The sequence below is a fragment of the Lontra canadensis genome, unplaced genomic scaffold (assembly GCF_010015895.1).
Source record: "Lontra canadensis isolate GAN:19392208 unplaced genomic scaffold, GSC_riverotter_1.0 scaffold109, whole genome shotgun sequence".
Lineage (NCBI taxonomy): Eukaryota > Metazoa > Chordata > Mammalia > Carnivora > Mustelidae > Lontra > Lontra canadensis.
The window spans coordinates 6,340,290-6,356,269 of NW_022631103.1; the positions used below are offsets into that span (position 1 = coordinate 6,340,290).

The following is a 15,980-nucleotide window of genomic DNA, read 5'->3' on the forward strand; positions in this document are numbered from 1 at the left end:
TGATCGAAATTACTTTAAAACTATAATATAGAGATTATATAAAATTCTGCTTTCACTTTTCTTCAAAACACTTGTTATGTTACCTAATATTTTATATTTGTTCTACCTGTCTCGTGGAAGTCCCACTAGGGGAGGATCTTTCATCTGGTTCATTTACTCCTGTGTCCTTAGTACCTACAACACCACGTGCCACAAAGTAAATGCTTGATATTTGTAAAATGAATGGATAAGTTGTCTCAGCTTTTGTTTCCTAAAGACCTCTAAGTTTTTAGCCATTATCTTATATAACAACTCCTTTAATTATTTTTTTCAATAGTTGCATTTTATTATAGTAGCCCAGGGAACTTGATGAACTCAACTAGTATATTCTATCCTTCACTCATTCATTCAATTTCTGAAATGTATCCCTCTTCACACAGCAATTTAATGTAAATTTGGAAATATCACAAAGATTGCCTTTTTCAATTTTCTTATAACACTATTAATTTTAAGAATGGTTCTGCAGCACATGGGTGGCTCAGTCGGTTATGCTCAGGTCATGATCTCAGCCCCACCTAGCTAAGTGCTGGGCACTAAGCCTGCTCAAGATTCTCTCTCTCCCTCTGCTCCTTCCTCAATGCCCCCTCCCTATTAAAAAAAAAAAATGTTTTTCAAAAAAAGTTTTTTTTAAATTACTTGCTACCCTATTAAGAAAACATAACCATGTCAGAGCCTTTGCTCTTTCATGAACCTTTCCAACAATATTCTATAGATCTTCTCATTTCTCGGGCTACTTCTTCAGAGAAGTCTAACCTGCCTATCTAAAGCAGCACGCCGCTTCCTCCAAAGCCCCTTGCCCTATCACATCACCCCTATTTATTGCCTTTTTGGTGCTGATTAAAAATCTGTAACAGCCTCATTTGCTGCTTTGTTCATTCATTCTGTTTTCCTCTGCCATGTAAATTCCTCAAGACAGGGTCCTTAACGTACTCAAGTTAATTCCATGAACAGTACCTGATAGACGGTAAGAGTTAGATAAATATTTCTTGTATGACTATCAAAAAACTAGCAACAATTTAAATGTTTAACAGAGAGGAATTATCTCAGAAAAATCAAGGTATACCTAATAAGAGAGAATACTATGCAGCTGTTTAAAAGAATGACATAGAAGTACATTTATTGGCAAAGTAATGTGATAACATTCAAAATGAAAATGATAATGAGTCATTAAAATCTGGATATTCTGCTGCTGAACCCCTTCTTTTTTTTTTTTTAAAGATTTTATGTATTTATTTGACAGAGAGAGAGATCACAAGTAGGCAGAGAGGCAGGCAGAGAGACAGAGGGGGAAGCAGGCTCCCCTCTGAGCAGAGAGCCCAGGTGGGACTTGATTCCAGGACCCTGAGACCATGACCCGAGCCGAAGGCAGAGGCTTAACCCACTGAGCCATCCAGGTGCCCCTGCTGAACCCCTTCTTAAGGGTGCTTCAGAAAAATGAACAGGAGAGGTTCCTGTTCAGATAAAATATTAGATAAGGGCATGACATGTGTGTTTGGAACTTTGGTGAGTGTCACCTACTCCTGAAGTCACACATTTAAAGAAACTATAGAACAGATCCAAGATGATATTTTAGCAATCTGCAAACTGAACTACAGTGACAGATAGCAGATGAGTATTTGCTTGGGAAAGAGCAGGATAGGAGGGCCAAGAGGTAGGGATTACAAAGAGCAGGAGGAAGCTTTGGGGAGTGATAGATACGGTCATTAGCTTGATTATGGGGACTGTTTCATAAGTGTATACATATGTCTAACTTATCAAACTGTACATTTAAAATATGCATTTGTATATTTAAAATATACAATTTTTAATTACATTTAAAATATGCATAATGTATATCATTTGTACCTCAATAAAATGCTGCTATTTAAACTTGTTTTAGCTTTCCAAATATAAAACTATTTTATGAAACTAAGGGTTAAAGGAGATAGAGAAAAAGTAAAAACTCAGAATAGTACATGGCACATGGCAAATACTTAAATACTTAATTTAATTTAAATACTTAAAATGTTAGCCCAGTCTTTACAACTCCTACCACTGTTTCTACTATTCCTACAATTACTATTCACTGAGAAATGCAGACAACATAAATTCACATTCTTTTTTTTTAAAGATTTTGTTTATTTAACACAGAGAGAGAGAGATCACAAGTAGGCATAGAGGCAGGCAGAGAGAGAGGGGGAAGCAGGCCCCCACCGAGCAGAGAGCCTGATATGGGGCTTGATCCCAGGATCCTGGGATCATGACCTGAGCAGAAGGCAGAGGCTTAACCCACTGAGCCACCCAGGTGCCTATAAATTCACATTTTTTATAGTAGAACCTTTATAGTAGAATCCTCTAACCTAGTCTCATACCTTACCAATTCCTTCTGGCTGGGTTATTCCCAAACTACTCGAAGATCCCTTCTAATGCACTGTGTTCTCCTATTCTCCTTGGCCATCTCTACATTTACATGTGCTACGCTAGTCTCTGCCTTGACTCCTCCTCTGCCCATCTCCACCCCCCTTTTCCCAATCATCTAGCTAACCCCTAAGAGTCATTTAAAACTCCTGAAAAGCCTTCTCTAATATCCCCAAGATGAATTTAAAAATATTTCTAGATGCTCCCCAGCCCTGCCCTTAACTTTCAGTACTGCACATGTATCATGGTATGACTTACTATGCATTTTTATTTATTTGTCTTCCCCTTCTCTTCTGTGAGCAACTGGAAGTCAGTGCTGTGTCATTCCCCTAACTAGTCATTCTGACTACTGAAGAAACAAACTATATCAAGAGTAAATGATCTTATCTGCAAAAAATGATCAACTTGAACAACACAAAGTAGCATACATTCTAAAAAGCATTTATTAAAACCAATACAAACCATTATTTTTATAGATTTCATTATTTTGAGCATAATACCAGGTTTTTTTTAAAGTGAGGTTATTTGTGAACTACCAAAAGTAGACTGACTTTTTTTCAAATCAAAAAGTGTCTCTTTGTACAGACATGATTTACTAATACCTTACTATGAAAAGGAGTATCGGTTTTCAATTTTAAAAACTGTTTTAAAATTCCAAATAAAAGTGCTTCTAATAAAGAAGAATCCATTTTTACCCTGAACCATTATTATTATAGATATATTCTTTCAAAAAGATTATGCTGCCAGATGACATTAATAAAGTTCATGTTTTGAGTGTACTCTATTCTTTAGTAACCTAAACTTTACTTTTTAAAAACATGAATTCAATCAAAGGATTTACTTGGATATAAAACAAAAAGAAGAGAGATTAATTTGGGGTATTTAAAAAAACTCTGTTTTTTTTCTTTTATTACAGGTTGAGTCTTGCAAATACTGCTGTCTGCATGACTGTATTAGAGAATGTAGATTATCGCATATTGAAGTTGCTATTTGCCAAACCACAGGTGTTCTATAATGATTTGGTAATTAGCTATCACTATTCTTTTTGTGTCTGTACCTATAGAATAGAGTTTTCAAATCTTAGAACAGTTTAACCTATAAATCCCTTTATTTGTCCCATGATCTGTGGATATTATATACCAGTCTAAACTGGTAAATTCAAACTAAAAAAAATAATAATAATAAGAAGAAGAATATAACCAAAGATTTTTAAGATTTGGGCTTAAAAACACTTTGTTATTCTCATAATAAGAAAGTATTTACATTTTAAAAGGAATACCACCATGAAAAGAGTATCTCTCTCCTGATCCAAAAGAGCTATTAGCTTTGGGAATCCATAATCTTTTAATGCTACAGATGGACAAAGCAAAATATGCTAACTACTGCATATAAAAAAAAAAATCACAGATGTTAACACAGTTAAGAATACAAAGAATACTATTAGAAAAATAAGGTTTCATTGTAAAAAAAGTTTCTAGTTCATGTAGCACTTGCATACTGAGGAATAAATCAATTAAAGGAAATAAAGTTATATATAAAGTTACAGTCATGGGCTAAAAAGGAGTTTGAAATAACTGAAAAGAAAATTCTGGGGGAGCCTGGGCAGTTCAGTGGTTTAAGCATCCGACTCTTGATTCCAGCTCAGGTCTTCATCTCAGGGTCATGCGTTCAAGCCCCTAATTAAAAATTTTTAAATGTTTTAAAAATTTAAAAAAAACTTTCTTAAAGGAATTTTTAGATCTTATCAAGTTTTATTCATTCTCACCCCCAACACATTTCCCTTATTTAATCCTGAAGTAAAATTTATATAATGAAATATCATATTCAACACTAAACTACTTAGAAAAAGCAAGTTTCATATTGCATGATTAATATTATTTATTCTGTTCTTATAAAATTCCAATGATCATAAATAGTTTTAAGGAGGTATCTTTTTTTAAAGATTTTATTTACTTATTTGACAGAGACACAGAGAGAGAGGGAACACAAGCAGGAGGAGTGGGAAAGGGAGAAGCAGGCTTCCCACTGAGGAGGGAGCCCGATGTGGTGCTCGATCCCAGGACCCTAGGACCATGACCTGAGCCAAAGGCAGACGCTACCCAGGCGCCTCTTAAGGAAGTATTTTAACAAGCTACCACTGCTTTTCATAACCATGAAGATTAAATAAGATTATAAGAAAAATAGGAGTGTCTGGGTGGCTCCGCCAGTCAAGCATTTACCTTCAACTAGGGTCATAATCCCAGGGTCCTGGGATCGAGCTCCATAATGGGCTCCCTGCTCAGCAGGGAGTCTGCTTCTCCCTCTGCCTCCCCACTCTGCTCATGCTCTCTCTTGCTTCCTCTCAAATAAATAAAATATTTTTTAAAAAATATAGAATGTTAGGGTCCATCTGTAACTATTTTCATGCCAGTCAACATTATAGTAAGGTTAGTACTACAATGATAGTAATCACTTTAATCAAAAAATACCAAAATCTTTAACCTTGAATTCTTACTAAAAATTAAAATTTCATTTAAAAACATTTAATATTTTAAAATTTTTAAAAATTGTAACTTTAAAAAAAATTGTAACTTTATATATTAGATTAGTTAATAAGATATATCAAAATTCTTAACATTACTACTTAAATGCAAGTAAGATACAATCAAAATATTTGAATGCTTAAAAGAAATGAGGATTTTTAGTTAAAGATAATGACTTTGACATGCCTACTTAGCTCCTCTCACTCCAAGACCCCACTAAAAGATGGTAAGGAATTTTTAAGGCCCACAAACCCAAAAGAACAGAGAATAAAAGATAAGACAGTAGCAACAAAAATTCAGAAGCCGGAAAGCAGACAAATGAGAAGTGACAGACTTAATGATCTTGAGAAAGTTTTATCTTAGGCCAGCAGTCAAAATATGTGTTGAACTAATGAATACCCAAAGGTGGTTGTGATAATACAGTAAGTTATTGGGATGCCTGGGTGACTCATCATTAAGCGTCTGCCTTCAGCTCAGGTCATGATTCCAGGGTCCTGGGATCCAGTCCCGCCTTGGGCTCCCCGCTCAGCAGAAAGCCTGCTTCTCCCTCTCCCACTCCCCCTGCTTGTGCTCTCTCTCTCTCTGACAAACAAATAAAATCTTTTAAAAAAATGCAGTAAGTTATTTAAATCTTTTTTTAAAAAAATACAGTAAATTATTTAATGATTAAAAAAAACAAACAAAAATCCTTTATGCTGTACCATAATGTTGAATGTTAAAAACTGCACTTGCAAGTTTATGGAATCTCACTCAGCCTCCCATGGAAAGGTTCTCTTTGACTGAGGCTCATAATAGATTGGAATAGCAGTGGCCAGAGAAAAACTGCTCCTGGCAGGAAACTAACATTCACTAACCAGATCCACTACACAGAGCTTTATACAGAACTTTATTACTGAGAGTTTTACTTTGCAGGAAGAAAAATTCACAATATACATGCTGACATATTATGATGTGCTGCAGTAAGACAAACACATTAACTTACATTAATGTGACAGCTCATCTGACACACATCCCAGGAAACCAAAAACTCACTCATTAAGCCAAATATATAAAATAGATTTATTATTTAAAATCATCACAGAATAAACTGTTCTAAAGAACAGTGTTTCCCCTTCCTAACCTCTTCAAAACTTTCTAAAAGTTAGAAATCTTTCATATATATATGTATACTATATATATATACACACACACACACACACACATACATACACACACATACACACACACATGTCTGTCTTCATAAAGAGAACACAGAAGAAAATATGAGAATAAAGGCAAAAGGCTTCAGGTGTATTCTCACCATCACCATATCATTTTACTTTCTCATTATGAATCTGATTTCTCTGTCTAACCAGCCAGCCAGCCATCATCTAAAAAGAGAGTTAGACTGAAGGACTGCCATTTTACCAACTCTGAGGCCTTCTGTGCAGATCACATGGCTTTCCGCCATAGGGAAAGGTACAGCTACTCTAACATATGGCAGGAAAATGAGTTGGACTGTCACTCAGGCCAGGACTATGGCATCAATCTCCTTCCTCCTTTCTCTGTCACCAGTACTTCTCTGTTCTAAGCTATTTCCCTCAATTCCTCCAGTAGAATCTTCCTGAAAAATGAGTCTATGACTCTTCTCTGCTTAAAAATGTTAATGGCTTCTGATGTTTAAATGGTAAAGTCCAAACTCCATAAAAAGACACTCAAAGCCCTTTATAATCTGACCACAGACTACCTCTGCAGTCACTTTTCATCTCTTGCCATTATTCTTCCTATGCCAAAAGCTAAACTATCTACCATTCTCTCAGCAGGCACACATACTCTCACACCCAGTGCCTTTGCACATAATGTTCTGTGTAATGCCCTCAATCTCTATAATCTGCTCATCCTTCAATACCTAGTCCAAATGTCACCTCATCAAAGAAGTCCTCTTTCACAACCCAAGGCTGACTAAATCAGTCCCTCTGCTCTCATAGCACTTTGTCAAGTTTCTATAAGAGCTGTATCATAAATGGACCCACCAACATATTTATTTCCTTTTTAACCAATATGAAATATGATCTTCATCATTATTCCCAGAGCACGCACTTACTTAACAGGTAGTAAATGTAGAATAAATGTCTATTAACTGAACAAATTTGTGAGTTCCAGGTAAGGCTATCAGAAACATACTTCCTACTAATACCACAATAAAGATTCTTCTTTGATCTCTGGTGGGTAGCAACATGGAAAGAATTAAGATTAGCCTTAGTAACTGGAAAGAAAGCATCAGAAACTTGAAATTTTGCTCAGTAAAGGGCTAATGTAGGAGCAGAGTACTGTAGTAAATAAAGCATGATCTCTTGAGCCAGAAAATTTGGGTTCAAATTCAGGTCACTAGCAGAGTGTCCTTGGGTAAATCTCTTAATCTCATGACAATTTCCCTATCCATAAAACAAAGATGATAACAACAAATATGTCACAGAATAAAATAAGGCCTCTGGAGTGAGTAAATCCCTTAACCTCTCTGGTGACAATTTCCCTACCTGGTAAAAAAGATTTAAAGTGGATGATAAAGTCAGAGAGCTGTAAGGCTTAACTAAGGGCAGGCATATAAAAGTATTGTTTAAACAAAAGCTATCATCAAATCCAAATCAAATGTAAAAATCATCAAATGTAAAAATTCACAAGCATTAGTAACTATGGTAAATGGGAAGATTACATTAGAAGAAATGTGTGTGACAGGTCGGTGGAGGGGAGGAAGCTAAGGTTAAAAAAAGGCAGGCTCCACACCAGCTCTTGTGGGTCGCCATAGTTCCAACCCAAGCTTCTCCTGAAAGAAAGCTTCTCTTCCCAAGGGAACATGGCAGAGGTTCAGATAGAAGGGCAAATATTTTTAGAAAGAAGAGATGTACATTTATTCATAAAATATTTATTAAATGTCCACCATGTTGCCCAGTACTAACAATGACAACTCAAGCCTACTATCCTCAAGGAAGTGCCTATACTATTTTGTACGTATTTTCATAAAGATGAAAATACAGGAAAAGTCAATATTTATTATCCAAGCTGAACTGTAGAACTAACAGCTAGCTCTATATTCACAGAAGATTAACTATTCACCTCCAGTTAATGTCGAACTTGTAACTATTAATAGTATGCAAAGATTTAATCTATAAGAATCAGTATATTTAAGGGTGCCTGGGTGGTTTAATCGGTTGGGCATCCAACTCTTGATTTTGGCTTAGGTCATGATGTCAGGGTCCTGGTGAGCCCCATGTCAGGCTCTCTGCTTGGCACGGAGTCTGTTTTTCCCCCTCACTCTGGTCCTCCCCCTGCTTGTGCTCTCTCCCTCTCTCCTTAATAAATAAAATCTTTAAAAAAATAATAAAATGGAAAGAACAGGTATATTTACCTGAAATACAAGTTTCACAAGGATTTTTTCTTGATGAAACATACTCACCCAAGGCAGGGTATCCAAGGTAAAATCGATCTGCTCCCAACCATCCAAGGAAAAGAGACAGCGCAACTGCCACCTTGTATGAATAGCCATTTCTGTACAAAATTAGAACCTGAGTGTTACATATATGTATTTCCAACATGCAAACATTTTAGGAAACAAAACTGTTAATTATCACTTATTTATTCATTTGTTCACTGATCCATTCATTAATTTTCATGCCAGGCACTATTCTAGGTTTTTGGGATATATATATGAACAGAAGAAATAAGGATCCCTGTCCCTAAAGAGCCTTCAATCAATAGGCAACAAGCAATAAAAATAAACATTTTAAAAGTAAATCATATATTATGTTAAAAAGTCGTAAAAGGGGGTGCCTGGGTGGCTCAGTCAGTTAAGCAGCTGCCTTCGGCTTAGGTCATGATCTCAGGGTCCTGGGATCAAGTCCCTAGGATTGAGCCCTGCCCTGGCTCCATACTTAGCAGGGCATTTGCTTCTCCCTCTCCCTATGCCCCTCGGCCCCCCTCCACACCCCCCCTTGTGCTCTCTCTCTTTCTCAAATAAATAAAATCTCAAACATACATACACACACACACACAAAAGAAAAGTCAAAAACACTATTAAAAAAAGAAGTGGAGCAGGTCATTTAGGGGATTCAGAATGTCAGGGGTACAGACGAGGGGGATATAAGATATAAATAGGGTAATAAGAGTAGGCATCATTGAGAAGGTGATAGATAAGCAAAGACCTGAGGGAGGTGACTTAGTTGCATGCCACACCTCTAAGGGAGGAGCATCCTAGGCAAAAGTACCTGCTGAGGGGAGCAGAGCATACCTGACTGACATGTCTGAGGTCTATAAAGGAGGCCAGTATAGCAGGAGTGGAATCAGAGAACAGAAGAATAGTGGGAGCTGAGGTCAGAGAGAGGACAAGGGGCAAAGGGGGCAAATCATGGAGGGCCCTGAACATCGCTGTAACGACTGGTTTGTACTCTAAAGGATATGGGAAACTACTGTAGGATTTTGATATGATCTGATTCAGATTTTAAAGCAACTAGCTGCTAGACTGAAAACAGACTGTAGGGGAGTACTCATGAGCTACTGTCACAATAATACTGTATAACAAACCACTCTAAACCTCAGTGGCTTAAAACAATAAGCAATCAGCCTCACACTGCAATTAGCTGTGGTTCAGCTTATCCAGGGTGGGTTCAGCCAGGAAATGCTGCTTCAGGCTAAAGTTTGGGTCAGTTTGGAGCCAGGCTACTTATTTCCTTAAAATCAGTTCCTCTTACAGTTTTCCTAGGGCCCAGGCTGCAGGTGTAGCTTTTACCCAGGACAGGTTCTTTTCAGAACTTATCACCATGATTCAAGAGGAAAGATAAACCTCACAAGCACATTTAAGCCCCTGCTTGTTTCATACCTGCTAGCATTACATAAGCCAAATCCAATCACATGGCCAAGCCCCAAACCAACAGAGTAGAAAGTACACACCACCCCGTTAACAGTGATTGAGAGGGATGAATTTGTTGAACAAATGTGAGCTACCACAAGGACAAAGGAGTCTGAAGGCTCTTGCCGTAATCCAGATGAAAATTAATAGTGGCTTAACCTGGAGTCCTAGCAAAAAAAAAAATACCACTGAGAAGTGATCAGATTCCGGATATGTTCCAAAGTATAACAACTGGATTTCCTGATGTATCCAATTTAGGGAATGAAAAAAGGAATGAGAATAAAGCTAAGATTTTTGTCCCATGTAACTAGAGGGATGAAGCTAGCATTAACCGAGTTGGGGAAGGCTGAAGGTAGACTAGACCTAGAAAAGATGTTCAGGATTTCATTGTTGGACATGTGAGTTTGAGATATTTATCAGATATCCAAGTGGAGTTGTTCAACAAAAGACAGCTGGATTTATAAGTCTAGAGTTAGGGAGAGAAGTCTGGGCTGGAGATATATATTAGGGAGTTACAAGCATATAGGAAGTATTTTAAACCAGGACATTTCTATGTGAGTATAGACCAAAAAAAAAAAAAAAAAAAAGAGAGAGAGAGAGAGAGAGAAAGAGAAATTCACTGAGCCTTGAGATACTCCAATATTAAGAGATCAAGAAGAGAATAAACTAGAAAGGAGACTAAGCAAGAGTTAACAGTGAGGAAGAAGTATAACTAGAAGAGTGTGGTATACTGGAAGTCAAGGGAAGACAGTACAGTGTATTAAGGAGAACAGTGATCAGTTGTGCCAAATGCGACTGACAGATCACATAAGTAATGGCTGAGAATTTTCCACTACATTTAATCAAAAAGAGTTCAGTAGTGACCTCAGCGAGGGCAATTTTGATGATGTGGTATAGGAAAATGACCAAACAAAGCAGGCTTAAGAAAGCCTGGAATGAAAAAAAAAAAAAAAAACCTGAAAAACAGGAGTATTAGACAACTCTCTGAAGTTTTACTGCAAAAGGAAGTAAAGAAACAGAGAGGTAGCTGGAGTTACCACTTTAAAATCAAATCTGATTATGCCAGTCTTACAATCCTGTTTTTTTGCATTTCACTCACAATTAGGACATTTGGGGGGCTTGGGGGGAGACGGCAGATGGACCAGAGATCCTGTTTATGCATCTAATACTGAAATGCATCTAATACTCATTTTATGCTGAGGGCAGTGGTGTCCCATCTACCCTGGAATGGGGTACCAGACTAGAAATAGAGCAATAAATTAGTAGGCTTTGTAGAAACTCAAGCTGTAACCTACTGGGCAGTAGCAGTAGGAGAGAAATGTAAACAAAATTGGGAAATACTAAGAAGGCAGAGGTAACCACATTAAATGTGGGGGATGAGGAAAAAGAAGAAGTCAAGAAGGCTCCAAAGTTTCAGCTTAAGAAATTGACTAGGACAGGGGTGCCTGGGTGGCTCAGTGGGTTAGAGCCTCTGCCTTCGGCTCCGGTCATGATCCCAGGGTCCTGGGATCGAGCCCTGCATCAGGCTCTCTGCTCAGCGGGGAGCCTGCTTCCTCCTCTCTCTCTGCCTGCCTCTCTACCTACTTGTGATCTCTGTCTGTCAAATAAATAAATAAAATCTTAAAAAAAAAAAAAAAAAGAAAGAAAGAAACAGATAAGGACAGGTGCCATTCATTAAGACAAAGGAGGAGATGGTTTGAGGGAGATGAAAGATTGACTTTGGGACCTTAATATACATTAAGATGGTGAGAAAAGCTAAAGGAGTGAATGAATAAAAAAGGGAATAGGGCAAGAATATAATCTTGGGGATATCAAGATTTAAGGAAAAAACAAAAGAGGAATCAAAAAAAAAAATAGAAGAGTGTTTTATACTTGAAGTCAAGGAAAGAATTTTAAGAGAAGGAAATGCCAAATGCTGTAGAAGAAAAATTAAGATGTGGACTATAAAGTTCCATTTGACAGAGAACAAAGATTGCTAGTAAATTTCAGCATAGCCAAAAGCTGGACTCTATCAGACAGAAAAATTCATAAAAGGTAAGTATTATAGGAACAAGCCTTTCAAAAAGCGTGGCTGGAAAGGGGAATGAAATTAGAAACACAATTATCTATATATTAGATCACCCTAAAGAATAACCTGAAAACGGGTGGCGTAGCAGAGACTGTCTAATTGCTCACTGAACCACTGCTCTTTTTCTCACGGATGTACTGTGAAGTTACATACTCTAGCCCATCTTGCAGTTATGTGTAGCCATAACTGAGTTTTGCCCAACGTAATGAGGACAGAAGCGATGCATGCCATTTCTAGATCTGGTCCATAAAACACACCTACCCGGGGTTCCTTTTCCTCTTTCCCATCTGCTGGCTGAATGGAAAGGACTCTGAGGATGAGAGGAAGCAAAGCCACAGGATGAAAGGAGCAAGGCTCTTGCATGACTGCATGGAGCAACAATCACTCCCCTTACCTCACCCAGCCCTCCACGCCAACACCAACCGGACTATGATGTGAGGAGGAAATAACTTTTACTGTGTTAAGCCACTGACATTCTAAAGACATCTGTTACAGCAGTTAGTCTGCTCCAACTAAAACAGTTGGCCAGTATAAATAGGTGTGTGGCTTGGTGATCAATCAGACATGGTTACCAGACTTCAGTTGCTGGAGAATACATTATAGAATGACTGTATCTGCAATATTAAGACGGGAGTTTTCATCAAGTATCAATATTATATACAGTTTGAAAAAGAATATGCTAATAGGAGAAGGAAAATATGTGAACTGGGAAAGGAACATTCAATGAATAAGAATTTGTCAGTGACTATTCAGTAGCCGACCAGCAGCTGGCTCTTTGGTAGGCATGTACTGAATATTCTGATATAAGAAAATGATTTATGGGGTGATCTGAATTTTGTGACTTATCATTAAAATTACCCACTAATTTAGCTCCCCTTGTTCTGATTCAATGGTCATTAAGCAAATTCTATTTTGGAACTGTACGTTTTACTACAGGAGGGGTATAAATTGGCCAGTATACTTGCAAGTATCAGGTTTCCCTGATAATTATGTTTCTTCTCGTAACTGACATCAGTGTCTTGTGAGCATGATTAGTATAGCTCAGTGGCACTGAGCCTAATCTACCCAGAGACACCAAAAGAAGAATCAGAATTAACTTAGAAATTGAGTAACAGGCCATTATGGTGTTACCATTACATGTAATATAAGCCTGTTAAGTCCAACCTGAGTGGTTAGTTATTCTCAACAGATGATTGATTTTCTAAGTTGTTGTATTGTAACCTATGATGTCCTAGATCAACTTAATAAATTGGTTATCATTTGGAATTTTTATGGTAGAAATAGTAATCCAGGGATGCCTGAGTGGCTCGGTCAATTAAGCGTCTGCCTTCGGCTCAGGTCATGATCCCAGGGTCCTGAGATGGAGTCCCACATTGGGTTCCTGGCTCAGTGGGGAGCCTGCTTCTCCCTCTGCCTGCTGCTCTGCCTGCTTGTGCACAGTCTCTCTCTCTCTCTCTCTGACAAATAAATAAATAAAATCTTAAAAAAAAAAAAGAAATATGAATCGATAAATTCAAAACTTGGCTAAACCATATATAAGTAATAGGGAGGTAACTCCTTTTAGCAATTTTTACTTTACTAATGAGAAATTTTGGAACCCAAAAAGCTTAAGTGATTGGGTTAGGATTACACAGCAAGATAAAATCTAAAGCTCCTCATTAACTCAGTGAAGGAGGGTCAAAAGAAAAATAAGACTCCACTAGTAATTTCTAGGAATTCTAAAAGAACTGGAAGAAATAGCCAAATAGGGGCGCATGGGTGGCTCAGTGGGTTAAAGCCTCTGCCTTCGGCTCAGGTCATGATCCCAGGGTTCTGGGATCGAGCCCCACATCGGGCTCTCTGCTCCGTGGGGAGTCTGCTTCCTCCTTTCTCTCTGCCTGCTTCTCTGCGTACTTGTGATCTCTGTCAAATAAATAAATAAAATCTTTAAAAAAAAAAAAAAGAAATAGCCAAATAGTTAGGAAGGAAGGAAGGGCCTAATAGTGGTTATTTCTTAATACAACTGCAAACAGGTGCAATCAAATAAAATGTAACAATGTCAGTTAAAAGATAAAAGTATAGTGCCACCAATTAATAAGAATGCATAAAACTAAATCATGTTTTTAATACAAGGCAGAAATATAAGAATAAGATGTTAGCTTTACTACAGCAAAAATAAAACTCAAACTTAAAAGTCCTTTAAACAAAGAACACTCTTAACAAAATAAAGCCACTTGTCTTAATGTCCCAAAGAAATTTTTGAATTCTGTTTAACCATTCATCATCCATATCTATTACAAAGAATGAAACCAAATTTCAAAATGCCCTTAATATGCAAATGATTAATAATTAACATTCTTTTATTTTTTTTAAGATTTATTTATTTGAGAGAGAGAGAGAGAGAGGGAGACAGAAAATCTCAAGCAGACTCTGCACTGAGCACAGAGATGGACCTCACCACCCTAAGATCATAACCTGAGCCAAAACCAGGAGTCAGAGGCTTAACCAATTGAGCCACATAGCTACCCCAACATTCTTTTAATACTAGAAGTACATGATCCCTTTTTTGCACTGTAGAAATCCCCCAAATTTTAAAACAGAAGTTTTCATAACTCATTTGATGGCATAAACTGACTGAATTAACATGGCATAAGGCTACTCACAGTCTTTATTAATCCCACAGAGTGAACTACTATGCTTTACTTGGTGGTAAACTGCAATTATATTAACAATATGCACAGTTAAAATAGAGGTCTTCTAAGAAAGGCAAAAAAGATAAATTATATCAGTGCAGGATTTTCCCTATAAATTAACTTTTTATCTCTTTACTCCATGCAGTCAAGATATAACATAGGCAAGTAACCTGAAAATTTAGCTTCAGTAATGGACTTACACATTTCGGCAAGATACAGGCTTCAGAAAACCAACTTCATTTCCAGTAAAATGTGTTTCATTGCCACCAAAATCCTTACAAGTTATGTTGGGTGCTGGAAAACAAGGAACTAAAGACGGGGTTGGGGGGAAAGCAAGAAACTACTGTTTTTTTCCACAGAAAAGGTATGTAATCATGTTTAAGACTAGCAGAAAGCAGAATAAAATACAAAATTTTAACACACCACCTCCCAATATAACATCTGACACGAGACTTTAGATAAGAATATCTAAATAAAGGATAATACGATATAGTGGTCTCAACACAAAAATGTAAGAATTGTCACATTGGATTTGATGCATGACCCTTCTATTTCAATCTCCCGCCTCTGCCCAGTATTACTGCCCTTTACTTCATCTCTAGGGTAAAGACAACTTCTCAAATTTTTGTCTAACTCATAGGATATTTTATTAAATTTAACATGATCTGATTTTGTATTTTCAGTTTATATTAATTCTTGCAGAAGACAGTTACTATAAACTAAGATTCTTTTCATCTACCTTAAATATATTTTTCTATTATTTGTTTTTTGGGGTGCCTGGGTGGCTCAGTCATCAAGCGTCTGCCTTCAGCTCAGGTCATGATCCCAGGGTTCTGGAATCAAGGCCCGCATCAGACTCCCTGCTCAGCAGGAAGCCTACTTCTCCCCCTCCCCCTGCCTGTGTTCCCTCTCTCACTTTGTCTCTCTCTGTTAAATAAATAGATAAAATCTTCTTTTAAAAATTGTTTGTTCATTTTATTTGTTTATTAAATGATCTCTATGCCCAACATGGGGTTTGAATACACCACCCCAAGATTAAGAGTCACATGCTCTACTGACTGAGCAAGCGAGGTGCACCCCCCCACACACACCCAGATTACTTATTCTAAATGTATTTCTCTATTCCCTCTCGGAATTGATGTAGCATACCATTTTAGCATTTAGCATTTTCGATCTTTACTCCTACTCCAGATGACATATTAAGAGAAATACAGAGCTTACTGTGTGCTAGGCAGGAGTTATCCTGAAGGCTTTATAGCTTCACTGTATAAAGAGCAAGAACTTTGGAATGAGAATGACCTATGTGCATTGCCTCTTTCAGGACCTTGGATTCCTTGTAGATAAAAACAGCACTAAAATCTTCTACTTCCTAGTACCATTGTGGAGATTAAATATGATAC

The 15,980-nt window shown here is 37.3% G+C and overlaps 1 protein-coding gene across 3 annotated transcripts in view; it reads right to left on the reverse strand.

Moving 5' to 3' along the window:
• The window catches only part of TM2D1 (TM2 domain containing 1), a 47,941-nt gene that overhangs the window by 19,236 nt on the left and 12,725 nt on the right, over positions 1-15,980 (reverse strand). For 2 of the 3 annotated variants that reach the window (XM_032839716.1, XM_032839714.1), the window contains exons 3-4: positions 14,781-14,889; positions 8,392-8,483 (exon numbers count right to left, since the gene is read on the reverse strand). In XM_032839716.1, the coding sequence (XP_032695607.1) occupies positions 8,392-8,483; positions 14,781-14,889 (201 nt within the window). Of the gene's footprint in view, positions 1-8,391; positions 8,484-12,169; positions 12,219-14,780; positions 14,890-15,980 lie in introns of all 3 variants that reach the window. The other variant, XM_032839715.1, reaches the window with a different exon arrangement.